Consider the following 27360-nt stretch of genomic DNA (forward strand, 5'->3'; position numbering starts at 1 on the left):
GACAGCACAAGTTTGGAATATGGTAAAACTTTATTTATTAAACCATTGGAATGACTGCATGTGACAACGACAACACAGAAAAGAACAAATTAGCGGTGTGGACAATGTTACTGCAAAAAGGAATTTCCACCGACTCTTGATGCCACGGTGCTACTGCTGCTAGTGCCATGGTAATTTCTTGTTGCCTTAGTGACTGTGGTCCCTTGGAACAACCTGTGAGACAGAATCGCACACGTTCATTTCAGCGACCTGTTTGTTTTACCCATGTCAGGTTCTCACAGCCACACACATTCTTGGTTTCATTTTGTATTTAGGTTCACACCTGGGCACGCAAGCGCCATTTTAATGATCTTTATCAATAACATCTATCTATGTATCTAATGCAACATACAGAACACAATAACAGTGATATTACATTTCAAGGCGTCTTCCTTAAATCTAAAACAATATATATGATGCTCTGCCTCTGGGGTTCCTGCTTATTTCAGTGCAGCTGCGCCGCATATTTATTTACTCTTTGCATCGACACGGTGGTCTGGTCTCAAGCGATGGCCAACAATATAAGATTAAATTAATTCAGTAGCGTTAGCGGGAAAACGCAAACAACTGGAATATACTTCAATATATGTTGCTACTGTGATCTTGGAGGAAAACATGAACCTGAAGCCTTTGCTTGCAAAACAACAAAAATGGAATGAAAAACCGAACAACACGAAAAAAATATTACATCAATTTAATCAAACATTTGACAAGAACCGCCATGCATTAATATATGTGTCTAGCAGATATTGTAAAAAGACGTATATTAGATTCTAGTTCCTCCAGGCGACTGCACTTCCTTGATACAATATGTTCTAATTCCTGTCTGACAAGGAACACAAATATGTTACTCACATCGAGAGGCTCTACAGCTCCTCGTGCTCAAGGTGGTGCAGGTCATCGCTCGGTGGATCCTGGCAGACAGCCGGGGTGATGAACTCCATCAGGTACTCACATCTACTGGGCTCCGAGGTCGACGTCACTGTTGTCTCTTTTCCACAAATCAATTTGACCTGAAATGCACATTCAGACCTGTTGCATGTGCTTTGTTGGAAGGAAAAAACCCAAGAGAGAGCGGAAGACTGGTGAGCTCAGTGTGCAGGCTGACCGTGGTGGACCTGCTGGGGCCCTGCCAGCATCCCATTCCATGTTCATACTTCATCAGCGAGTAGATGTCGTCTGCAGGACCAGCCCATTTACCCCATGTTCTGCAGGACAAAATCAAAAAATTGAGTAAATGACACAACTTAGATTTCAATAAAACGGCATTATAAAAAAAAATGAAAAATAAAGAAAGAAAGAAAGAAAGAAAAACTGCGCCACAGATGTTTTCTTACCCCAGGCTGGTTTCTGACCCGCCATACTTGGGCTTTTGGGATACTCGGCTGAAGGGACACAGCCTGTAGATGTACCTGAAAGTACAGGGCCAAGGCATCATATTGTGTTAGGAGGTTCTTCCGTTGAAGAATATATTTATATAAACAAGCATTTCATCTGGCACGTACTCGCTGGTGGTCATTTCATAACACTGGTCATAGAGGTAGGAGAACTCAGCACTGGTTCCAAAGTCAAAGGAGATTTCCTTCTCAAGATTCCTGTGGGAGGGGGGGGGGAGATGTGAATCCATATTGTGAGAAACATGTTATCCTTGTTCCAAGTAAAATGCATTAGGTTTTATTTTCGGCCAAGTTGCCTTAAAGTATTTACCTGATCTGATCATCCACTTCCCGCAGCGCTTTCTCCGCCTCGTCAAACTCATCCCTGGCTTTCTGGCCAGCTGGGAACAACACACAACACACCACTATAGTTAGCAAAATAAAATAAAATAATAAATCACCCACATATACAAGATGTGGTTAACAAAAAAAAGAAATGCTTTGCCATTCTGTGGTTTCGACCGCAACGGAACGAGATTAGGTGTGCAGTCACATCTGCGCTTTCCTTCTCCTCTGCTTGGAGTGACTCACACACAGCTGAAGACTGGCTGAGTCACTCAGCTTTATGCACACATACCATCGATAAGTTCCTGCGTTTCTGGGTCGTAGGGTGGCATCGTTCCCTCGTCATCGTCGTCATCCTTTTTCTCCGGAGTCTGTTTCGTAGGAGGACTCTGCTTGTCAAACACACAGCGGCGGTGACTCATTAAAAATAAACTTGAAAAACCATCCAGCACAGGTGTGTTGAAGAACCTCAGGGGACTTACCCTGTATTCCTCCTCATAGGGCTCATCTTCCTCATCGTCGTCCTCGTCCTCGTCTTCCTCCTCGGGGTTCTCGTCTTCAGGCAACTGCTCCGAGTCGTTGTCGGCGGCCGCCTCTGGAACCTCCTCCTGTGGAGTCTCAGTTGATGCTGCACTGGCCTGACGACGGAGACAGAGTGCATCACAGGTCACTCACAGTCTCCCACAAATCAACTTTACTATTCATTTCTGTAGGTCCTTACCACTGACACGTATTTCTCCTTAATGTTGTTCCAAACGGACTCAAATCCTACCGAGTCGACTTTGTCTAATCCTCCCAGCAGCACCTGAAAAAAGACGAGGAAGGGAGACATTTGATTTTTCCAATAATTTACTATGCGGGACATTTTGCATTCAACGTGAGTGCAAGTTCGGACAAACCTGAGCCTCTGCTTCTGTGAACGAACCGTCTGAATCTGGGTCGAGCTCCGAATGCAGCTGGAGATCAGACACTGAGACACTAGGAGCAAAAAATAGAAAAAGTTTCTTTAAAAAACAATAGAAACACAATTCCAAATAAGTGTATCTTCAGGTTTTCATCATTCTGTGCAAACACAGTTTGAATTAGAAACTAATCTCTCATGCTTGATAGCAGAACAGTTTTTATAAGTTTGCTTTTAAAGTGGCCCATTGCTAAATTGGTCACATTAAACATGTCACATGTATGAGAGTGTCGATACTTACAAGCCATCTGCATCCGTATCCAGCTCCAGAAACACCTGAGCCAATTTAGCTTTGTCCTTCTCCGCGCGAATAACAGCTTTCTTATCTAAAACAGAGATACATTTTCATTTTACATTAACTAAAGATGAGAATGAATAAAACTTTATTTGTAGTGTAATTCTCTTAATAGACGGTAGATGGCAGGCAACACAGTTGAATAACTTTACTTACCCTCCCAAGCCTTGAGATGGCGCTCTTTGGCTTCTTTCTCAGGTTGCTCTACAGTCTCCTTGACGGTTCTCAGAGCCTCCACTTTGTCTGCCAGATCCTTCTTTCCTGACTGAATTTCCTCAATTTTACTCTGTTATGGAATATAAAAATTTGTGAATAAACAAAAATAAAGATACACGTGTGGAATGAATCAAATAGGTTGTTTAAAAATTGTATCCATGAGACAAAGGATAAACTTTCCTATCTTTCTAGTTCTATAAATAACATTTATGACACAATAACCTAAATGCCAGAGCTCTGGCTTTTAAAACAAATTGCAAGTTTTGCTGCACATTCTCACCTTCTTATCTTCTATGCCTCTCTTGGCCTCCTGGATAAGCTGCTGCTTCAGTTGGAAACCTTCCTTAGCGATAGCTACAATCTTTTGCATGCTCTCCCTCTCTTGACGACCACGCTCCCTGGAAAAGACAGAGGCTATTAGAGAAACGTACTTGACATTGACAATATATGAAGTTAAGCTGCAACATAAAATGCAGTTAAGTGAAACATGAGATATATAAAGCTCACCGCTACCTGCACGTGTTCTGACAAACAGCGCCACTGTTGTATTCGTCGGTTGTGTCACAGCAATCTACATATTGAAAAACAGACGTTAGAATAAATCCCGCTTAAACAACAAACATGAGGGAAAGAAACACCCATTCAGAGTTGTACCGCAGATTCCATCGTTGACACGGGAGGAAGGGATGAACATCGGGCGGAAGCCAGCGTTGGTGCAGTGGAAGTTGCCATTGGGACACGCGGCAGTTCCTGCAAAGAAAATATTATCAAGCAAACAAAAGCAATTGGTCAGGATTGTCTTGGGCAAGTCAATGTCAGTCACTACAGTGGGAACTATGAAGAACACAGGCTTGTGTTGGCATTTAATACACACCGGGTTCGTCTGAGCCGTCGTGGCAGTCGCAGTAGTCATCATTTACCCTGTCGAAGGGAATGGTCCGGGAGCCGTCGAGGCAAGTGAAAGGTTTGCCCTCCTCATAGAACTGACGTTCTGTGAAAGTAGAGAGGGGGCACATGATGTCGTCACCATAGATATTGCACAATCAGTAAACAACGAGATTATATTTATAAAATAAGCACAGAAAATAAATAGATGTATTCAATCTGCGTCAGTTTCAGGCTCTCAAAACTCATCCTAAATTTATCTTTGCAAATAAATTCATATGTTGGGCACTTTAGAAGTGAACCTAAAAGTTCAATGTTGCAGGTGGATAGTATTCGGAGAAAAGCTAGAGTCATCAGAAAATTGACAATGGCCTTTCCATATCGAGTTAGGTTTCAAAATTCACAGCTATTCGACTCGAAGGCCTTCCTCAAATATTTAAGATAGGGGTGTCTTCAATTACACATGTCAATCATACAAATATTTAAGAAAAGGGTGGATATTTAAACGTTGCAGACGGAGAGAGAGAGAGAGAGAGAGAGAGAGAGAGAGAGAGAGAGAGAGAGAGAGAGAGAGATGTAATCCATGCACAAGAGAAACAGTTTCTTTCAGTATCCAATGAAAATCTGTACATCTCTCCCCTCGAAAAAAGAAAAAAGAAAAAAAGAAAAGCGCAGCTGTAGTAATAAAATCGACGGATCAATCATGAATCATTGTAGAGCAGATTTGCATTGCTTACTTACTTGACAAAGGGACGCCGCGAGGTCGCTGCACCTCCACCGCGGAAGCTCCAACAATCAGCAGCAACAGCACGAACCGGATCATGGTGGTTCCGACGTCGATGGTTAGTTACAAGTTAGCAGGATTCGGCTGCAGAGGACACACAACAGTGGTTAGCGTAAAGCAACTCAATGTAACTCGGTTACACACACACACACACACACACACACACACACACACACACACACACACACACACACACACACACATCGACTCTAACAAAACCACAAAAGACATTTAGGTTGGTTTTAAAATTGGACTTGAACTGTCAGTTAGCTGTGGGCTAATAAAGAAATGCTAAGTAGCTAATGCTACAGCTGTAATTCTTCCTGAAACAGAATAAAACACACAATTTGTACATTCGCTGTAATTATAGCAATAACAAGAATATCAGTTATCATTGGGGGAAGAAAAAAAAAAATACCAAAGGTAAAACGGTCAATTTCCAACAGCAAAATGAATAGCTCGTCGTTACCCGGCGATATTGCTTCTACTTCCGCGCAGCCTGGACGCCTGCGTACATCACACAACGCCCCGTCGCCTGCGTTGTTTGACTCTGACTGGTCGACGCTTCTCCTTCAGCTCACACGATTGGCCCGGAGTGGCAGTGCCTATTTTGAGCAAAGGATTATGGGAAGCCGAGAGGATGCAGCCATCTCATCTCGTGCCTTTGTGACAGGTAAAGGTGACAGTAACCCGCTGTGCGCGATGTCAAACTAGTTATTGCAGGGACTCGTAAACGTTCGTGAATCGTTTGTGAAAGATGCGTAACGTGGCAACAGTTGGACATCAACGACCTCCGAATTGTGTCGTTAATTTCAGTTAAGAAATGTGCTCCGTTTCTGTCGCAAGATTATATAAATTTTCGCAGAATGGTCATAATAAGTAGATCGTTCAACAATTTACAACAGAGCCATTTTATTTTATTGTTTATTGTCAGGTAAGAGTGCAACAAAAATAACGCAGTCATGTGATGGTCTTGTATTTAATATAAAAATCTTACTTTATTTGTATTTTTTTAAACACACTTTACAGTACCGAACAGTGAAATAAAAGAAAAATATACTGATATACTATAATATTGTTTTATATATAGATGTTTGCTTATTAAATGCATTTATTCACAAAATGACACCTCAGCTCTTGTTAAGAGGGGGGAAAACTTTCATAAAAATAATATAATAAAAAATAACTTGGACACATTTTACACATTACAACAAGATAATTTACAAATATTACAATCATTTTTCACGTTTTTTTCCCCTTGAATAATCTTCTTAATTGTGACAAACACATGAATTAAAGCCCAGAGAATTATTCACAGAGGGAGTCAGTCTGCGACAAAGTAACCTGACAGCCTCCCAGTGGGAACCAGCCAGTTAGGCCACCATTGGACAGACACTGAGGCTCTCAGGCTAATTAAAGTTACTAAGAAACAGAGGTTGTGGTAGTACAAGAAATGGCCAAGATATATAAGGACACGTTTATTAATCTTTGAACATGTCACATTATATGTGACTACATCGCCTACATCTGACCTCATCAGTCAAATATGATCCATCTTACACGGACTATTAATAGAAGATGGCTCGACCGATCAATTATACCTCTAGAAAATGTGTTAACATTGATTACTGCACAACAGAGGTGTGTGATTTGGATTTCAATCAACATGTGACTGCCGATGACCAAACCACCAGACTGTACACTACCTGAAACACACTGTCTATACCTCAAGACCTGATGGAATAAAGTGCTGGTACAAATAAGTTTTGATTTGGAACAATAAACATGGACATTCGAAACGAAACACAAGTGAGCAGAAACATGATTAGGAGGATGAAAACATAGGAATGTGGCCCGCAGTGCTTCAGTGGTTCAGCTAAGAACCTGGTGGTTGTTCCTCAATCATTATAACTTGAATAAATTTATAATTTACAATCCAATATTACATTATGTACAAGAGCAATAATGCTTATAGCTGTATCACCAACACGGTTCGTTTTTCCAGACCTTCCACCAGAATGATATAAAAATAAACTGTACACAGACTGTTCAAAGAAAACACTTCCCATGGTTTTCTTTTCATTGTTTAAAAAGAATGGCAGCAGTTAATTAAATTGAATAATTTCTTAATAGAAACAATTGCTACAGTATTGTGTTTGTATGGCAATTAAATATTAACGTTTTATAGCTGATGAGAGCTATAACGAGAAGCCACAAAAACAAAAACAAAACAAAAAACAAAGCAACATCTTTAAAAAGGCCGATGCATATGGGATTCTTTTATTTGAGCAACTTGGACACGAATCCTGGATTCTCATTCTACAAAGACGTGAGCCTGTGCAGTGGCCCCACAGCGCTGCTCCCTCTCACGACAGAGCAGGACAAACACACACTGAGCTGCGGAGTCTTCAGGTAAGCTCAGTTACTGACCTGCAGAAACTTGCTCTTACCTTTTGAAAGAACCAAATCCACGTTCTTTTATTACTATTATTATTTTGTAGGTGTGTTTTTTTTGTTTTTTTTTACCCTGTGAGAAAAGAAACACCTAAACAGACTGTGACCTAGCCGAGCTGTGCCAATCGCTTCCTGAAATCCGTTCAACAAGAAAAATGTGGCGATGCCAGCAAGGGAACGATGACACATTTACAGACAAAACCACAGCATCCCTGCCCAGTTCCTCCGTGACATCACAATAAAAGCGATGCAAACAAACACGCGAGCATTAAAACCATCACGTCAAGAAATCCAAAACGGGTCAAATTTGAAAAAAACAGGACGTCCTTATTCATCCTGAATGGCTGCAAAAATCTATCGTTAATTATTTCCTTTGCATGCCTCCAGGAGGTCGTGTCACCGTCCTGATTGAGTGACAACACATTCTTAAAGTTGGTCTAAGCACAACAACGACAACACAAATATTAATTGGCAGCAATGTTTCCCTTTTTCCTTTCCAAGAGCAATGTTGGGTACATTTACTCACAGGAAAAAAAGCATAGAGATATGATATAAATATTTCAGGAGATCTATTGTATATCTTAAAAATCTACATACCGGCAGGTGTGACCCCTGCTGCTCCTCCTGACATTAAGGCAAAAAAGCATCAATTATAACGAGGATGATTAGGGACTGCCAGACTGCCTGCCTGTTAGTCAAAGTCATGATTCCTTCCCCTGACATTCTGCCTGCCCTGATTTTCCTACTCGAGCCACGCCACCAAGTTTAATTATTAACCCTCTGCTTTGGCGAGAGTCGATGTGCATGAAGAGATCAACAAAAAAGAGCGAAAAAAAGTAGGGTTAAGATGGTGAGTGAAAAGTTGTCCTGTGTTTGAAACAATCCCGTATCCCTTCAACATGTCAAGCAACTGCTAAGTAGAAAATATTCATATAACTTATGCACCAAAAGCATCACATGGCTTATTCTCAGAAGGTTAAAAAAATAAAATAAAATCATTATTATAATCATAATAAAAACCAACCAAAAAAAAAAAATCAAAAGCTGGAGTCCACTATTGGACGTGTTGGCGGTAGTGATTGCTCTGCATCTAAAAGTTCTGAGTTATTGTTTGACCAGAAGAGCAACAAAGGAAGACTTACAGCGTAAAAATACACACAACAATACCATAACCAGTGAAGAGCAAGATCCTTAATGCCAGACAAGTTGAAATATGGCAACTGGAGGAAACAAAAAACAAAACAAGGGGTGGCGGTGGGATGGGTTGGTGGGGGGGCAAAAAAAAGCTTGACGCTCCTGTCCCACAATGCATTGCTTCACGACAGCTCCATTCAGGAAGCTGGTGTTTCAGAAAGGCACAGAGCCATCTTGCACCAGTAAGCGCGCGCTCCTCGTAAAGGGAAAAAAGGGCAGCGGAGCCCCAGTGGCCCCTGTCGTCGCAGCATCTTCCTCCATCCTCCTCTCTTTCCTCTCTCCTCTTCCAACTCTGTGGACGTGCTTTTTTTTTTCATTTTTCTTTCCGACAAAAATGGAAAAAAAAGAGAGACACTCAGATGTGTAGCTTTTTCTGAGGAGAACAGTTTCTGCTGAGGTTTCTAACAAACATGGATTACTAATACTGACTGAACACTAGTAAATACTCCATTAAGAGATGGCTTTTTCCCGAAGAGATTCCTCACTGCCCGTCGTCCCTCGGGGGTTCGATGCACACGTGCAAACATACAGCCAAGTGTTTGCAGTAGCGGTACATTCTGGCTCCAGTTATGCGGTGCAGGCGATGCATACATGCGTTTTATCCTGCGTGCCTCGCTTCCTACCACTTGCTCGCTTGCTTGCGCGCGTGCATGTCACTTTTACGTGTGTTTGTGCATGTGCATTCCAGTCCCAGAGTGCTACGCTGCCTTCGGTCGCCCGTCACGAACGGTCCACCAAAACCCCCCCCTTTTGGACTAAAAGTTTGCTGTGAAATCATTCAAAGGGAGCGTGTCCTCATCCCGGATCTACAGTTGCTGTGTAATTTACCTTCTCTCAAAGCAATTTTAAACTTTATTCCCTTTTTTTCTATTTTATTTTTTTGAAAAATATATCTTGAAGGTCTTTATTGTCTCTTTGCAGTCTTATTTGTTCTTGATTTGGCTGTTTGGGACGATGAACAACACAACGTGTGCAAGCGAGGAGGGAGACGCCGGGGCTTCATGTGTCTTCGGCTTGTGACGAAGAATCCTCCTCCTCCTCTACAGGACTTGTGTCGGATAGTCTCTCCTTTGCGGATCTAACCTCCAAATGAGCCTTGAGCTCCTCCTCTTCTTCCTCCTCCTCCTCGGCCTCCTCCTGCTCCTCCTCCACCTCTTCCTCCATTGCCACCTCGTCCTCCTCCTCTATGATGTCCTCGTTCTCCTCCTCTGCCATTACCTCTTCCTCTTTTGTGCTCTTCTCCTCCTCCTCTTCTTCCTCGTCCACCTCCTCCCCCTGATTGCGGCCCTGGGCCACGTGGTTCATCGTGGGATCGTTACCCACGTCCCCCTCTTCCCGCTGAGTGCTGTCTTCGAGGGTCAGCTCAAACTGGAACTTGTCAATGCAGGCGTTGAGCTCCTTGTCCTGGTCCACAGGTGGCGGCGAGGGGCTCTGCGGGATGGTGCTCTGGTACCAGTCCCTGTTGTCCTCCAGAGTGTCCAAGATCTCCTGGGCATCGGGATGCACAAGGTCCCCCCATGTCTCCCACAGTGGGTGGACGATGTAGTCAATGAAGCCCACCTGCATCCAGGGCAGGGGGAAAAAAAAGTATCAGTATCACGTAAACCAGCGCGGTGGTGTCACGTTGCTCCCTGCAAATCGGGATTAAAAATGCATGAGGATGACTGCTGTGATCAGAGATGACGGATCACTCACTCAGTGCCGGCGCCGTCATTCCACCTACAGTGTTAAACAGCCATTATATATATATAAAAAAAACATCTCACCTGGCTCTTCTCCACAGATGCGGTATGCTTGTCGCACATGGGGCTGATCTCCATCCCTCGCTCTCGCTCCTTGTCTCCCTGCCGGAAGAACTCCTCCATGATTCTCTCCGTCCACTGCCGGTACACCGCCAGGGGCTTTGTGGGATTGCTCAGGTCAGCGCAGTGCACCATGTTCCGTAACACCTGCACGGGTACATGCACGGATTGTTCGGAAACAATCAAAAACACACTGAGGCACAAGAAGACTTACTGTACTTTTTTGCCTTCCCTCTCTATTATCTTCTTGGATCTTGCAAATTCCAGTCTTCAGTTGTAAAACTCCCGTCCCAGCATTTCATCTGCTGCTCCTCCGTTATCCTTTACTTCTCAATTTGATTTGCCATGGATGCACTCCAAATTGTAGCTTAAAGACCTATCTTCCATTTCTCTTGTCAGGTTTAACTTTATTTCCCTCCTGCACTCACTGAACGGTGCAGTAACCTTTGGTGCGTAAAAAACGGCAATCGAATGCACTTCAAACAAATGTGATGTTTGCTATGACTGTGGAAAATAAATCTTGTACACTCCATAGACAGTAACATAACTGGCAAACTGAACATTTACACTTACATCAGAAGTCATTTAGAAGGTATATGGGCCACACCAAATGCAATGCACTGGGAGAGTTTGTCCCAACATATTCAGTTAGATAATTTTTGCACAAAACTTTCCCTCAAGTCTCTTTGCTTCCATAGATACAAATCTAAAGCTATTTCATCACCATTGTAGATGAATCATTTTGATGAAACAAATATCCTGACCAATGCAAAACAACCATGGCAATGGCCTCCCACCTGTATCCGATCAGTGTAGTGGTCGAGCAGCAGCACTCCAGAACTTGTCACTTTCTTGGTTTCCACCATCGTCTTGAGGTCAGCCAGCAAACTCATGTGTTTGGACATGTCTGTTGCCAACACCTGAATAGATCCGAGTGTCAGTGAGCAAAACAGTGGGGCAGTGGTGGGTGAGACGAGGGGGGCGAGACTCACCATGTCTATGACGAGCTTCCTCAGGCTCTGCCTCTGCCTCTTGCTGAGGTTCTGAAAGATGTCACAGTTGTCCTCGTGAAGGAGCTTGAAGCCCACAGCCAGGTGATGGTTCTCCAGGACGGACTCGTCGTTGTACATCAGGGCCAGCTCCGAGTCTGGGGGAAGCAACGCACATGAGTACACAAATCCTACTACAACCCTGCGTTTCTCATGTCAACTCATCCATTAAGTCCAAACTTCCACCAAACAGTAGCTCCTTCTTACTTGTATTTATGAGAAACTGGTTGGATACGCCCGGATGGTCCACGTCGTGGATGGCAGCAGCAAATAAAGCAGCTAAAATCTCCAAATCAGTGAAAACAGCCTGTCGGAGGGAAAAGGTAAAAAAGACACAAAAAGTCGGTGAGGTTGGGTGGTCGGCGTTCGCAAAGCCTTCAACTTCATCTGTGACTGGCGGACCGCTGGAGATATTTACATCCAGAGCTGGTGTGGAGAGGAGTACATGAGTAGACTGAGTGACATCTGCAGCATGGAGGCTGTTGTGGTAGGCCACGTTGGCATGGTAGTGGTCCTCGAGGGTCATCACGTAGGTAACAAAGGTATCCACAGGGATCCGAAAAGTCTTCAGTAGATCTCTTTCCTGCAGATGGAGGGGGGAAGGACGGACGGCTGTGAGGGTCAGTTATATCAAAACACTACATCGTTTAACCTGTGAGGGCCAAGTCCGAGTCTCTCACCTGGAAGATGGCAAACATAATGCAGCTGAGGGGTCGGTTGTTCGAGAACTCCGCCACGTGAAAGATATTAAGGCCCCACTTGTTTAAGTCGTTCAGTTCCTGAAGGCATCACGAGCATAATGAAGACACATTTCCACAGCAGCAAAAAGTGAGGTTGTTCATCTTCTTGCTACCAGATTTTGGATTATATGCAATAAATAATAGGACCTTATCTGTGCTCTGGCATGCATTATTCATTTGGAAAAGACTGAAAATGTGTACAACTTATAATATTATGGTAAACAATGTATTATTTGGGGATATTTGAGGTTTTGTCAGTATTCCATTCTAAGACAATCTTTTATGTACACGTTAAGCACAGTTAAAAACACAAAGAAAGACAATCACGCATGTATTCACCCTGGCTAGCGCGTCCTCATGTTCCGTCTTGACACCAAAGCGAGGCATGGCAGAGTTTGAAAGGCTGGAACTGTGTGTGAGCTTCTTGACGCCGCTGATGTGACACATGGGTTTCTCCCTCTCCCTCAAGGTTGGAGACGGGATCTCCACCTCATTCTGCTTATCTGGGTGGTAGGAGGGAGGGGAGTGGGGTTGACAAACGTCAGAGGTCAGTGAGGAGAGTGTGGCCCTGACCCAGGATCAAAGACGTGTGGAGTGGTTTGGGTTACCTAGAAAAGTGGTGGAAATGTATTCTGACACCTGGTTCCCTGAGCGACTCATCTCTGACAAATGGGACAGCTCCCTATTCAGCATCCTCTTGAACTGAGGGAGAAAACACAGACACATGAAGTGAGTGACTTGACAACATGCAGACCAGGCAGGTCCGTAAACTGGACATACATCAGGAACACATGGAAATAATCTTCTCTTCAGAGTCTTCACCCATTTTTTGCACTGATATGTCACTAAATACACTGAATCATGTGGGAGAAAATAAATTAAGGCTCCTCAAACTGACTTGGTTCAACAAAGGGTGCTAAATTAATTATGAATCACGTCTCCTTTATTTGAGAACATACTGTTCCATATCTGGGTCCAGTGGGGTGCTGTGTTTTGGTAGCCGCGTGTTTTGCAGAGCAGGCTGCAGAATTGTGGCGTGCGAGAGGTGCACGTGTCCAATCATCCACTGAAAGACTGTTTTGTATGTATTTGTATTAGCAAGCGTAAAAATACTCACAAAAGCTCTCATATTACGTGCAATCAACTCACAAATGTTTGATTTTTTGTAACACTGTGTGTGTCAAGTGTCAACAAAAGGGCTTCTTTCTTTCTTTTTGCTTGCTGGCCACAGTATTTGCCAAAAACGCCTCTTAGGTCTTTATGATGTCACTGAGGGCACAGATAACTGTTATTGATAGCTGTGCTGCCACAGCCAGATGCCCACTCCACACCTTGATGTCTCATGTTTGACCTCTCACAAACCATGTGGAAGGTACGGCAAAGCTCCAGTGTTAGCAGGAAGCTAAATGGAGGCTACAAACTGAGAGCTAACTACGTTGATTCTGTAGAAATTTGAAATAATTAATTGGGGCAAAGCTGCTCAAAAAGGAAATAATGTGATGGGCATAATATGAGACCATTAAAACTGAGGGAACTCGCATCCTTTTAATAAAATGTTTTATATATATTGTTATTATTATGAGTCAAATGCGTCATGTTTTGATAAAGCTGATGCTGACTGTACATTTGTGCACAATAATGATCCAAAGGCACCAACACAGCAGTCCGGACGAGACCCCTGGGCCCGTGTCCTACTGACTGATCTTTCACACATAACAATCACCATGGCAACTGGTCGGGCTGCCATGGCAACAGCCTCCTCGCTGTCGGCCCTTCAACTGGATGCCAGAGTGTTGGCTGCCCGGGTGACAATCAGAGGGAATAGGCAGGTGTCTCTGACCTTTCCAAGGTCAACCCTCCCCTCCACTGCCACCGCCGTATTCCTCGCCACGTCTCCCTGTTCCTTACATATCCTCCCTCCCGCCCAGCCAGTCTCGCTGCCTCCCTCTCGAGGTAAACAACACTCCACACCGCTGCCTTGCAGCCTCAATATCCTCCTCCATCACATCCTCCACTTCACCTTCCAGCCGAAGCACACACCAAATCTCTCTTTTTTTTTCTTTTTTACCACATTTTTATTCCTCCAGCTGTCACTCTGACTTCACCCAACACATCCTGTTTGTTCTATTTCACCCCCTAAATGAACAGGCCAATCAAATCAGCCCTCGTACATGGCACTGTCATGCAAACTGGTGCAGAATCAGTCGGAGGCAGGAGAGAAGGGAAAAACGCAAGGCCGAGTGGCACACTTAGGCAGCGGGCTCAGCCCGAAAACCTCCTTCTCTCTCTCTCGCTCTCTCCGGTTTGTTCCTTCCCTTAATGCTGTAACGCTGAGTCATAGCTGCCAACCAACACTTCAGCGGTGCCAGTCCTGGTGCTAGGACAAACAACACTCTTCCTCCGACACTGATTAATGAAGCAAAGACGTGAACGCTGCACAGACATGACCAGTCGCGCACACACATGCACAGAAACACACACACACACACACACACACACACACACACACACACACACACACACACACACCTGCATGTATAAGACCAAGGAGGGCTTCATTTATTCGATCCAACATCATATTGTGCACTGGGTGTAAACATCTCGCAAGTACATGCAACGTGCAGCCTAATCCGTGCTAAGGATGTGTCATGTTGGAACAAACACACTTCTGCTCATGTAGAGGACAAGACACAATGTCCTTCAAATGCAGGAGCTTTCTTTGAGTTTATATCGAGGCCAGCCTGTGGGTAGCAGGAGGGAGAGAGGGACAGAAGTAGGACACAGGTGGATGAAAAACGGACACGGTGTGACACTGCAACATACTGACGGTGAAGACCTGATGCTGCTTCCCACAGAAATCTGAAGGCTACCAGCAGGCAGACAAGTTATTCTCAACAGGTACAACTATGATATGGCTTTTTTTTTGTTTATGGTCTCAGTGCAATATAAAAATATGGAGGAGAGTTATTAAAGTCTGGGACTTTATCATGGCTCCTGCTCAGAGGATTCAGAGGGAGAGACAAAAAGTAATTGTGGAAGTCTTCTAGACCCTCTAAACAGTTTTTAAAAGAAAAAAAGCAATTTGGTGACTTAGTCCATTGTATTCATATAAAAGTTTATAAAATGCCTTTTCGGTTCACTAAACACACACGACAACAAGGTGTAAACAAGATGAGTTGTTCATGAAGCTGAGCCAGGCCTCCTCGAACCTGCGGGAGCCTCCCGAGTCCTACCTGGTCCCACCAGCCAATGAGCCAGGGCCTGGAGCAGGTCTCACAGAACAGGTCCACTAAGGGCGTCCTGCGCTCCGCCGTCGTCCCGGCCCCTTCCAGAACCCCTTCGGTGGCCGCGCTGAGGTCCAGCTCTGCCCCTGCCCTCCCCTGCAGGGGACTGTAGCTGGAGGAGCGGGGCAGCCTGTAACCTCCCGGCACGGGCGAGGGGCAGGGGGACGGCGCCGGGTCAATGGCCTCCACGACGCCCATGTTGCGGGTCACGGGGGCTTTGGGCCGATGGCACAGACAGGACGAGCAGTAGTGGAACGGGGCGGCGGCACCGTGCGTGCCCCAGTGGCATGAGGGCGTCGTCAGGGCGTGTGGAGAGAGGCCACAGCCAGTCGGTCCGGGACACTCCAGAGTCACAGGTGCCCCGAGCCGGGGGGGCAATAAGGACCGGGGGGGAGGAGGAGGAGGAGAGGGAGGGGGGGCAGGGTGGGGGCTGCAGCTGCGGACCGTCCTTGCCTACATGCAGCAGCGCCCCGGAGCAGGCCGCCCAGCTGGTTCGGAATCAGGCGGCCCCAGCCTCGATCGAGCCCCGTGGCCGAGGGTCCCCCCCGACGGGCGGACCGGGAGCCCCCTGGATGTGGCTGCGCCGGAGACTACATCTCATCCCATTTGCCGAGCAGGCTGACCCGAGTGTGAAGCCGCCACGGGACAGAGGGAGGACGGAGGGTGAGAGGAGGGAAGATGGAGGGGAAGGGAGAAGGAGGGAGGAGGAACGGGGGACCGTCTGAAGGGCACGGAGGGGAGCTGGCAGAGGTGGCGAGCAGCGCGGCGGCGGTGGCTGAGATCGACGAGGGAAAATGATGGCGGGAGGTGCCGACGGCACACGCTGGTTAAATTTTTTTTTTTTTTTAGCCGACTGAGGCGAGAAGGATGAACTGACAGCGACGGCGGGACGGAACCGCGGTGCTGAGCGAGGGGGGTGCAGCGGGCTCGGATGACAGCGGGAACATCAGGGACGGAGAGGCGAACGGTAACAGCCAGAGAATAAACAAGGATGGAGAAGAAGAAGAAGAAGAAGAAGAGGAGGAGAAGGAGGAGGAGTGAGAGAAATAGACAGAGGGGAGAGGGGAGTGCAGGGAGGCCCGGAGCAGACGGTCGGGATGGAGGATCACACCGGAGCTGTGGTCAGGGGGAAAAACACGCTCTCTTCTCCCCTCAAAAAAACGGATGCCCCTCCCCCCACCACCACCGCCACCACGGTACAGATCCACAGGCCCGGCCCAGTCCTACCGGTGCATCAGCCCGCCTGCGCCTCGCCACACAGATCCATGCATCAGTCCACAGACAGTCAGTCAGTCAGTCAGTCAGTCAGTCAGTCAGTCAGGCCGCCTCCGTTATCCCTCCATGGTCCAGCAGCTGCCTCCCACTCAGTCCATGCCTGGAGCCAGAGGTCTAATCCTGCCGATTCGGGCTGCCGTTCCTCTTCCACTGCTCTGCCTCTTGCGCCATTTCCCTGGATGCTGTAGACAGCTCTCGCAAGCTAATCAGGCTGTGTGACTGCGGGCGCATGCATGTGCCTGTGTGCGTGCGTGAGTGAGCGTGTGTGAGTGAGCGTTGGTGTGTGTGTGTGCATCCGCGCATCCGCTCTCGCCTCTCAAGCTACAGTGCGCATGCGCCTGTGAGACAGCATGCACGTCTGTCGAAAATATGTGTGTGAGTGAGGGTGTGAGAGAGGGTGAGAAACTGACTGGGAATATTCATGTGCACACGTTGGAGCCACGGGGGGGAGGATTTTTTTTTTCTGTGGCTGCCAGCATGGAGCTGTGCTTGCAGGAGGATGACTCGTTTCGGATGATTTTTTTTTTAATTGCAGTGCACGGACAAGACGTGGACGAGGAGCATCCTCCTCTTCAGACCCGTCAGTATGATTCTCATACTGGAAAGCAACACAACACGGCAGGAATTGCCTGAATAAAACAAACACGAGGCTGTCTCTTTAAGAGGGAACTGCTGTTAAAGGAGCACAACCTTTTATTTCATTGGCTACTGCCGAGAACCACATGGCTCCTGGTCAGAGTGGCGAGCCAATGGCTAAAAGGGAAGGGCAGAGCCTGCTGCTGCTCGATAGCAACCAAGGTTACAGCAGAGACATCAGCATCAGGGGCGACGATAACCCCCACACCACCACCACCACCTCTGACCACCAGGGCCATCACTGCCACCACACTATCCATCTATCTATCTATCTATCAGCAGCAAAAACACAACATCATGCACTCTTAAACGCCAGCCTGCCCATCCACACACAGACACACACAGACACAGGCCACAGAGGCGTGTAAACGTAGTAAAACAGAATTTGCGGTATTGTTTCTTCCAGTTGCCAACAACAAGTTGAAGGGTCACGTCTGTGGTGAAGCCACACTTCCACAGTTAATGCCGCAGGAGTGCAAACATGTCCACAAATGAACATCCCTCATTTAACGACACCCAAACTGGTCCCATTACCATCGATACGTCTCCTCGGTTAGTGATGACACATTTTTTTGGGATAACAGATTTTGTGAGTGTGCTTCACTGAATCTGAAGTACAAAATACATCTAACAGCTTCATGTGGCACCTTTGATGTTCAGCAACATGATCTGTGCATGTCCCATGAGTAGGAACTCGTACATACAAATGGCTATTTTTATTACTATACAAAGGCACGGCTGCGAGCCAGCAAGCGTCCTCAGCCATTCCAAAATTCCCACTTTACACGTTGATTTACCAACAGTCACAATTGCTGCTAAAGTGGGAGTACAGTCAAAGCACAGGTGCACATGTCTGCTGTGGGCACAGGTGTTCACCTTGTTGGAGGCCATCTCGCTGACCGAGCGGTGGGTCTGGATAGTCTCCAGCTGGTCCAGACACCAGTCCAGTTCCTCCAGAGTCTCACGAGCCATCTGCTGGTACGTTTCCTCTGGAAGCAACACACACAGAAACAGAAATGAGGCACAATGACACTGACACAGGCTTGAGAACCCTCAGTGACCCTCAAGCAGAAATGTTGTTTTTATTCTGTGTACTTTACTGTACAATTATTATATTTACTAATTAGGAATTGAAACATTTTTTGAATCAAACTGCTTTACCAGGTCCACAATAATAATAATAATAATAATAATAATAATAATAATAATAATAATAATAATCTATGTATTTTACCTTATAAACAGCAGCCTTTGATAGATTATAAATTGTAAGTTTTCAGTTTTCAGCATCTAGCGGCATCTAGCGGCTGCTGGTAAAATTGCACACTGAATCAAAATGCTCCAAAAATGTGAGAAAGCGACTGTGGATGCTAGAGTGTGTAGGGGGGAAATGGCAACTATCATCTGCCACGCGTCAGTAGCAGATATGTTTTTGATTATTTTTTTTTTACTTTTTATTTTTGTCTTTTTAATATTTGCCTGAGGAAAGTAAAGTGTAAAGTTCTAGAGCACAAACCTGTCAGCGTAACTCACAAGAGCAAACTTACTCTGTACACTGTACTTACTCAAACGTGGACTGAGAAAAGAACCGAGGACCGAGTCTCTCGTTTCTCGTCGATAGCTTGAGCAGATGCACGTTGACGCTGCATGAAAACGCTGGCCAATTGAATTCTACCTAACGTGGGACCTCCAAAAGCAACAACAATCCTGAGCTGCAGCCACATACTGCTGAGCTCGGCTGGAGCCACTTTCATTACGGCGGATCATGTGTGTGTTTGCCGCCGCCTGTGTGCTGTGGGGCCCTCAGGACGGTGAGTTTTGATTAGACCTGGCCGTCTGCGTACCAGAGAGCGTGGCTTGGGGGACGGTCGGTTGGCTCGTCACTGGCGACCTCCTGCGGACAAACACACCACTACATCAGATGGAAAACAGCACGCTGCCGCCCCCTGCTGGGATGCAACACACACTCCACGTTACAAGATGAGGCCACAAAAGGCTCGGCTCACCCAGAGGGTAGTAACTGTTGTTGAAAGGGTATTATTCACTCACATTCCCCGGGGAGGGTGAAAAAGAGGCAACACCACGTCTGCATTGAAGTGTGTTTTAAAATTGAATCACGGCGCAAAGTCTAAAGGTGCAAATCACAGCGAGATCCCTTCGTTCCTCTTCAAATATTTAATAATCCAAAAATAGACAAGGCCCTGCACTCCGTTCAAATAGTCTTTTTGGTTTCGTGATTGTGAAGTGGCCTGTGAGCCACTTTCAGGGCACAACACAGTGTAATTATAGATCCTGAAAAATGTGCACCGCGCAGGCTTTATAAATCATGTTTGCGCGGCGCTTAAAAGCCTGCCAAGTGCGGCTCCTTCTGTCTGCTGCATTATAAAGAGGGGAATAATTTCAGAGTTACGGGCCATCACAGAGTCGTGGCTGTGCGCCTGAAACGCCGCCACGTTCTTGGGAGTCTGTGCTCAGCCCTGAGTGGCTGTTTGGGTGGCAGACAGCGAAGTCGGGGGAGGTGACAATTTTGTAAGGCGTCATCTGGTGATCATAAACTGGTTGATTGAGACGGCCAGAGAGCGGTGGTGGCCACAAACCGAGCGGGGGTGGGGGGGAGCGGAGGGGGGAGTCGTGAGAGGAGGGTGAGGGTTGGAAGGGGTGTCTTGACGGCATGATACTGACTTGTTAGTGGGTGTTGTGACATTGGCGAGGATGGTGAAGTTGCTTCTTACGGTTCGTAGGCTGGCCAACACCTGGGGGGAGGAAGGGGGGACGGGGGGGGGGGGGGGGTTGGTTTGGATGGACAGTGTAGGAGGAGAAAGGAGGGAGGGAGGGAGAGATAAAGAGAGGGGAAGAGAGGGGAAGAAAACAGCAGGGAGGTGTGTGTGGCGGCGGGGGGGGGTCAAGTTCACTGCACTCATCATCCATCCTCTATCTGCTCTTTTTACAGCCTTTCAACATGTTGGAGGAGGTCGCGGGGGGAGTCGTACCTGAGCGAAAGGGGTGACGATCATGTCTTCAGCGTGCCTGCAGGACCAAAGGCAGAGAAAAAAGGAAGAAGCAGAGAATGAATGCACGGAGAGAGAGGGTTTCCAGTGCTTGGATCAGCGGCCGCCACACGTGAGCCGGATGTTTACGCGGAAGACCTGCGTGTCCCTAAACAAAAACAGCTCCTGCATATACACCATCTGACTGAGGGCTCATCTGGAGTTGTTTTTATCTCAGCTCGCCGAGAGAAAAGCCAGGAAGCAAAGTACAACCGTTAGCGCTAAGAGGATTCATCGTGATTTCATTAGCATAAGGAGGACTGCATAATTACATTCACAACCCTCGCCGCGCTGGTTGTGGCTGGATGCAGTCACCGCCGCGTGAGTGTGCAAAGCGTGACTGGACACTCTAAAAAAAAAAGGACCTTTCACTCTGGATTTCAACTCATTTTTGTGTTCATGATGGAAGCTGGTGGCTTGGCCACATTACTGGCGAAAGCTTCCAGATGAAAAGGAGTAGTTTTGACACTACTATAGCACACATCCCATAGAAGTTATATATTTATTTTATTTATTTTTTTCTGGATAGCAGTATTTATCAGTCTAGGTGGTGAACAAACTGGCCCAGTTTGACTCTGCCGAGTAGGTCGACACGCAGCAAGAACCTGATGATGAGCCACCAGTGGCTCGGAGGCTGCAGTGGCTACAAGCATGGTGCCACGATTCCACACCACTGGACTGAGTCATACTGTGCTGCAGAGGCTTTGCATGACGAGCAGGGTCGACACATGTACCGTTTCTTATCTACTCGGCCATAACGAGCATCTGTTGTGAGGTGGAATTCTAAAAATAGAGAAACGGCTTTGCATTTTTGTGCATTGATTTTGAGTGAACTATTCCTTTAACGAGACAAAAAAAGCATGCTTCCCAGTCTTTGACAAGTGGATGATGATGATGATGCTGATGATGATGATGATGATTATGCTCACCCCTCACTGTTGACGGAGGAGTTGCGCGACATGGTTTTGGGCGAGGTGTCGTAGTCGGAGTCGGAGCGGTACAGGAAGGACTCCCTGCGCTGGCTCTGGGGGAAGGAGGGATGGAGCACCAACCCAGGACTCGCCTGCGAATCCATGGGACTGCGGCCTGGCGAGGGACCATTCTCCGCATCGAAGCTGGGGGAGAGAGAGGAGAGCGGAGAGCGGGAGGTTACAACCAGTTAACCACAGGGTGAGGTTTCTAAAGTTCTCCAGGGAGAAAACCCAGAACACACACTCTCACACGCACACAAACACACAACACAGGCCAGTTCTGTTTGAGTGTTTCTGGTTTCTTGGAGAGGAAGCGGAAGGGAGGGGAAGTGAGCTGCGCTGCAGCCACACAGCTGTGACTCTGCTGCCCAGCAATCTTTCAATTGACGACTAACCCATATTTTGCAGCCACTTGTTTAAAAAGCTGAATTTAGACCTGATCCTGTATTTATTGCACCCGCTTGAAAAAAAAAAACAACTGTCGGGCAATGACGGCATCTTAAAAATGTTTAAAAACAAAACAGAAGATGAATGTAGGATGCAAATCGATGTCTGGCAGTCGACACGGCATCAGGTCAGCACATTTCTGAGAAGGACTGATCTGAAGAGGAAAGAATAAAAGAAAACCCTGGCAGAGGGGGCGAGCGTGTCGAGGGTTCAGCAGTGCAGGCCGTGTAAACACCTGAAGGCCATAAATAGAGCCTGGGCAAATAATCGGACGGCTGATATCATCATATTTTCATGTGTGTCAGTATCGGTGCATCTGAGTCAGACGTGAGCAGCGAGGAGAAAAAAAAAGTATGTGGCTCGACGACACCGAGGTATTTTTCTCACGCTCGTCACTGCGTTTTTCAGAGGGTGTTGGTCACATGACATGTTGCCTCATCGCGGTCAGAAGTGATGAGGACGTGCATGTTTTTAGATTGTGGGAGGAAGTTGGAGAACCCAAAGAAAACTTTGGAACAAATTAAGGTAAATACAAGAGTTTTTGTATACAAAAATTTATTCAGGGCTGAAAACGAATTGCTTGTATTTGAATTTGTACAATGAAGTTTGAATGATTTCTTTTTAATTTGGGGAAAGGCAGAAAGTGAATTTCTTCTGCGGGTGAATTGCAATAAACCTGAAAACTGAATTGAGTGTTATGAAGCTGGACTCGTCGGTGATGAGATTGCATTTTTACTCCTGGCAGAACATTCGGCTCTTGGTATGCTCACACATTTAGCTCTCGCAGTTCAGTTTGTGGCTCAGGGAGGGAGAGTTTGCTGCGACCAAAGTGATGTTTGGCCAAATCCCGGCTTTGCTTTAAACTAGTAGCCTGAACTAAGGCAGCGAAAAACACAAGCAAAAACTCTCACATGCGGCCCAATGTCGGACGCCAACCTGCGACACTGACTGGTATAAAATCGTCCTTGGTCAAAGAGCATGTTCTAATTGGATAAAAAGCAAATGAGTTTGGCTTCGCAGCAGGAAACTTTAGCTTTCAAATATGATCTTAATCTGTTTGTTTTTTTCAAATCAGATGTTATTCTGTTTTTTTATGGTGGTTTCTATCTATCTATCTATCTATCTATCTATCTATCTATCCATCTATATATATATATACATATATATATATATATATATATGTGATGAAACTTCGGTTGCAAAGAGTTAAATTGAATTTCCAGCCACATCCTTCCAACTCAGCCACATTGTGCAATTAGTCGAGCAGTCAAACGAAATGCAAATGACTCAAGTTCAGTCTGCACAGAGACACACTTTTTCAGCCCATACGCACATATTAGCATTCGATTTCTGTTCCCTCCGTAGCATCGGAACCAGCCCCCAATACCTTTAAATCTGAATGCACAAAATCATCTGAAAATATTCATGAAAAGTACGCCAGAATTTCCATACGATGCGCTGAGCTTTAAAACGCCCACCATCCCAACCTTCCAGTTCCACTAATATTAATCTGTGTTTGTCACTTCCCGGCTGCAGTCAGACGCTGAAGTGACAGATCAGGAAACAGGTTGCCGTGTAGCGCCGGCATCTATTTTTAATGCAGGGGGGAACTTTTATCTCCACAACACTGCTGCTTCCCCCTGAACCTCGGCGCCTCTTCTCGTCTCCTGGCTTCACTGCTGCTGCCTCCCTTCCACAATCCAGCGTGACGTGCCGTAGCTCTCAGAGTTTACTCTGTGCCACTTTAAATTATCCAATTAGGGAGCCACTCCTCTGAACCTGCAAGGCATTGGGTGCCAGTGTGCGCCTGTGTGTTTGTAAGTACAGCTGGAATTGTCATTAAATAAGTTTACTCAGTGATGAAAAACACATCCGGGATTTCTGCTGGCGGGGGAATCCTCTGCAACCTCCTGCGCTAATCCAGATTTGTTTGTTTCTTTAATTATTTTTCTCGGCTTGTTTTTTTTCTCACTGAGACTAATTATGAGCACTTTGAATTTAGCGCTTACACAAATCTAATCCGCCTAAACAAGGTTACGGGAGTGTGAGTGCGGAATCATCAGGCTTGAAGAGCTCTCCGGGGAGGTATAGCATTTGCAAAAAAAAAAAAAAAAGGTTTACGTGCAGAAATACGGGGAGTAGCTCTGGCCTGGTGTTGAAAAGGGGACTCAGACAGGAGAGACAAAGAGCTCCAGTCTGAGGTGGGCGACTCGGGGGGCAAACCTGTTGCTGTAGCTGCCTTGGTACGAGCGTCTGCGCTCCTGGATGCTGCGGTTGAGCTTCATGCGGCGGAACAGGGCCGAGCCGGCGTGACCTCGACCCGCATCGAGCGGCGACAGGGGTGAGGTCAGCGAGGGCGCGGCGGACGGGGGGTCGGGACCCTCCCACAGCGTCAGCTGCCGCGATAACTTCCCCTGACTCATTGCCTCGTCCGGGTGGCCGGTCGAAGAAAGATAAGAGTAGCAAAAAAAAAAAAAGAAGAAAAAAAACAGAAACGTGCTCGAGTGTGTCCTCAATCCAGAGCGAGACCTTGATATCGAGGCCTGATCCTCCCTTCAGTCCCCGCCTGCTCTGCTTGCTTTTTTTTTTCTTTTTTTTTTGTTCATGCCAGAGGAGTCAAAGTGCATCAATATGCAGATCCTGCACGGTGATCCTCAGGGCGCCGGATTTGGATGCTTAAACTCCACTTCACCCCTCTCCACATCCTCGCTCCGATTTATACAGGTCTCGGTAATCCTCGCCCGTAAAGGTCTTAAGGTTCGTCTGCTCCTCGGCGCCCCAAGAGAAGTTTCACCACCTCGGCTCCGTCTCCGGTCTGAGCTGGACTCCACGTACCCGTCCGCCGCTCCGCCTCACGCTCGCTTCCACCCCGAGACACTCGTCTTCCTCGACTTCCTCCTGCAGAGGAACAGAAACCGAGTGCGCGGCCTCCAGTGGTTTCTATAACCTTCCTAATTAGCCGCCTGCTGTCTTTGCCTTTCACGTTCTACCTCTTACTTTTCGTCTTCGCCTCCACCCGCAAACCCTCGCAAACCTCCCCGACGTGCGCTGACACTATCCCTTATCTCCCCCGCACACAGTTCCTCTGCAGCAACAGGAAGCTTGATCAGAAAAGGGTAGCAGGCAGCACCGACGCAAGAGCGCAGCCACAAAGTGATTCTGGGAAACAAGTGTTTGGAGGGGGAGACAGAAGGAGAAAGAGAAAGGGAGGGGTGATGGGGTTGATTTATAACCCAGTATAAATGTTTACACGTTACACTGAGGAGCGGGCGAGGGCCCAGCCCAAAACATTTTGTGTGTTTTGACGTCAACAAGTCCCTGCCGGCGGTCTCGCGGCACGAGGCGACCCCGCCGCACGTGAGCCGCAGCGGACAAAAAATAAAAAATGAAAAAACCTAATGTTGTCGATTAGCAACAGTTGGACCATGAAATGGCTTGCAAACAGGGTGCATTCTCTACTCCGGTGCACCTGTGGCAGTGGGGAGAGAGTCAGACGGCCTTCAGAGAGTGCTTACAAAAAAAACTTCTCTGCTGCTTTTCTGAGGCACAAAAGGGGGAAAAAAATGCATCTGGAGCCGTTTAACACTGCAGGTGTCGCGCTTTGCGGACGCACAAACAGCCCCGAGGTTTCAATCCCGACCTAGTAAGACGCCATCGATTCATTTTTTAAGCACGGCGGCCACCTCATTAACCTTCACAATTAGGAAGGCAACATTTGCAAACAACAAGATTTGGCAATTTCCTTCAGGCACGACAAACTAGTTCAAGAAGAAGTCGTTGCGCAAGAGTGTCTGCGAAAGGTTGCGGCGCTCACATTCATGGAGCAGCATGAAGTCACTAGTAAGCAAATACAGTCAGACGTGTCGTTATTATCCAATAAAGTTCTAGTTGTAATAAGAAACAACTTTACACAATTAAAAACACTTTGATTGTGATTTATATTATTCATTCAAATATAACTGAGGTGAGTCATGGATTCAAAATGTACAGGTTGTTAAACGCTTTGATTAGTTTCACGGCTCTCGATTAATTCAACGTCTCCATTTCCGCCCATCGGGGTGGAAAATCCCCTCAGCCGTCACGTTGTGTTTTCCCAGATGCGGCGCTAACCTTTTGTCCGTGTTTAGAACACAGACAGAGCGGACGTTTGAGAGACGCCGCTGGTGTTGACAGCATGACGACGATGTGTATTCCTGTGGACTCGTGCGTGCACACGCGAGGTGTGCGCATGCACAGACTATAAGTGAGAGCTCAAATAAGACGCCTAGCGACCGGTATCTGTTTTCCCCTCAGACGCTTTTTATTCCCACCAGAGCTGAGAGCAGGGAATAAATAAAAAGCAACGACATGCTGCTGCTGCTGCTGCTGCTGCTGCTGCTGCTGCTGCTGCTGCTGCTCGAATCCACTCTTTTCAGCCCTGCGGCAAGTAGCTCAAAGCCTGCGCAAAGAAAAAAAAAAGAGAAAGAAACAGGGGGAAGATGAAGTGCCTTGACAAGCCTCCTCTCCTTGTGCCTTGCAACACATTCTACCAACTGTCTTTTTTCCCTCCACTTTTTTTTTCTTGGCAAGTGCACCAGGGGGCCGGCTGGAGGAGTCCTGGAATGTCATTCAGAAAGAAGCAGGCCTCACGTGCACGTGCTCCGTTTTTGAGCTGTGACTTTCGAGGAGAGACTTTCCATTTTTTGTTTTTTTTTTCTTAAAAGGGAAGTCAAAGGATTCCTGATTCACATGTCAAGTGCTGTTGTCATCTCCAGAGAACTGCTGCTGCTGCTGTTGCTGCTGCTGCTGCTGCTGCTGCTGCTGCCGCTGCTGCTGCTGCGGGAGGAGACAATTATTCCGTCTCCCATTAAACACACACAAAGTCCAGGCCCCATCTCAAAATGACTCATGTGCTCACACGTGGATTCAGACACGCATGCCGGAGCAAACACACCCCCATGTCGCTCGCGTGCTCGCAGGCACACACACATACACACACACACACACACACAAGAATTAATGCTAAAGCTCTTTTGTTTTGGAGGGTTTTTTGGTGCGCAGGGTGATTACAAGGCGTGCTGTGGGCAGCTCTCCTGCTTTCATTATGTGAGAGTCCCTGGAGTGTGTCGCTGTGGACAATGACATGATGATCAGAGGTTTTACAGAGGACGGGGATTTGTGCCGGCTGAGTGACTGCTCCTCACGGAGAATAACGTCTCGTTCAGAGCGGCGGCGGTGGTGGTGCCTCTGCTGCTGGACATTGAAGGGACAGTTCACCACCAAATCCACCAAAAACACCAACAACCGGCGCATCATGTCTGCGTTGTGCGGTTCTGTCCAGCTTGTCTCCGAACAGCGACGGTCAGAATATGAACTTGAACCTCAGCAGGAGCTGTGCGCACACAATGCATGTTGAATATACTGTATTAGCGCCACACAATCCCTGGGCTATCCCTTTGAAACTGCTCTCGCTCGTGTCAAGCTGCAACCTGAACGGCTTCGCTCTGCTGGCCAGCTCAGTGAGACATGTCAGAGGTAAACCTGATGTCTTAACGCCTGTTCACACACACACTTGTTTGTG

The 27360-nt window shown here is 46.8% G+C and overlaps 2 protein-coding genes across 4 annotated transcripts in view; both read right to left on the reverse strand.

The window, feature by feature from the left end:
- Positions 1 to 11: 11 nt before the first annotated feature.
- On the reverse strand, positions 12 to 5521 carry prkcsh (PRKCSH beta subunit of glucosidase II). The gene is made up of 18 exons (XM_076038700.1): positions 5371 to 5521; positions 4859 to 4985; positions 4107 to 4223; positions 3887 to 3982; positions 3746 to 3803; positions 3513 to 3630; positions 3173 to 3302; positions 2963 to 3047; positions 2660 to 2738; positions 2482 to 2565; positions 2243 to 2398; positions 2053 to 2149; positions 1747 to 1816; positions 1545 to 1634; positions 1377 to 1451; positions 1148 to 1247; positions 895 to 1052; positions 12 to 213 (listed from the first exon to the last, which is right to left on the reverse strand). The coding sequence occupies exons 2-17, from the start codon at positions 4938 to 4940 to the stop codon at positions 906 to 908; spliced, it is 1584 nt and encodes a 527-aa protein (XP_075894815.1). The 5' UTR covers positions 4941 to 4985; positions 5371 to 5521; the 3' UTR covers positions 12 to 213; positions 895 to 905.
- Positions 5522 to 9407: 3886 nt separating this feature from the next.
- The window catches only part of pde4a (phosphodiesterase 4A, cAMP-specific), a 41474-nt gene continuing 23521 nt past the window's right edge, over positions 9408 to 27360 (reverse strand). Inside the window, exons 1-15 of one of the 3 annotated variants that reach the window (XM_076038698.1) lie at positions 24024 to 24820; positions 21312 to 21497; positions 20326 to 20362; positions 20018 to 20088; positions 19180 to 19229; positions 18212 to 18324; positions 12749 to 12842; positions 12480 to 12643; positions 12081 to 12179; positions 11819 to 11983; positions 11608 to 11707; positions 11344 to 11498; positions 11149 to 11271; positions 10316 to 10498; positions 9408 to 10109 (exon numbers count right to left, since the gene is read on the reverse strand). In XM_076038698.1, the coding sequence (XP_075894813.1) occupies positions 9549 to 10109; positions 10316 to 10498; positions 11149 to 11271; positions 11344 to 11498; positions 11608 to 11707; positions 11819 to 11983; positions 12081 to 12179; positions 12480 to 12643; positions 12749 to 12842; positions 18212 to 18324; positions 19180 to 19229; positions 20018 to 20088; positions 20326 to 20362; positions 21312 to 21497; positions 24024 to 24223 (2301 nt within the window). In that variant the 5' untranslated portion in view covers positions 24224 to 24820 and the 3' untranslated portion in view covers positions 9408 to 9548. Of the gene's footprint in view, positions 10110 to 10315; positions 10499 to 11148; positions 11272 to 11343; positions 11499 to 11607; positions 11708 to 11818; positions 11984 to 12080; positions 12180 to 12479; positions 12644 to 12748; positions 12843 to 18211; positions 18325 to 19179; positions 19230 to 20017; positions 20089 to 20325; positions 20363 to 21311; positions 21498 to 23925; positions 24821 to 27360 lie in introns of those variants that run through there. The other 2 variants (XM_076038699.1, XM_076038697.1) reach the window with 2 other exon arrangements.

Source organism: Nelusetta ayraudi, unplaced genomic scaffold, assembly GCF_046127955.1.
Source record: "Nelusetta ayraudi isolate G7.1 ecotype Tasmania unplaced genomic scaffold, CSIRO-AGI_Nayr_v1 ptg000057l, whole genome shotgun sequence".
NCBI lineage: Eukaryota > Metazoa > Chordata > Actinopteri > Tetraodontiformes > Monacanthidae > Nelusetta > Nelusetta ayraudi.

Excerpts from the sequence above, each read along its gene's own strand:
- prkcsh (XM_076038700.1), bottom strand. The coding sequence starts at position 4,940 with ATGATCCGGTTCGTGCTGTTGCTGCTGATTGTTGGAGCTTCCGCGGTG. Across the intron at positions 2,566-2,659 it reads TCACAGAAGCAGAGGCTCAG|GTGCTGCTGGGAGGATTAGA; the intron begins GTTTGTCCGAAC and ends GTCTTTTTTCAG. Across the intron at positions 1,817-2,052 it reads AACGCAGGAACTTATCGATG|CTGGCCAGAAAGCCAGGGAT; the intron begins GTATGTGTGCAT and ends TGTTGTTCCCAG.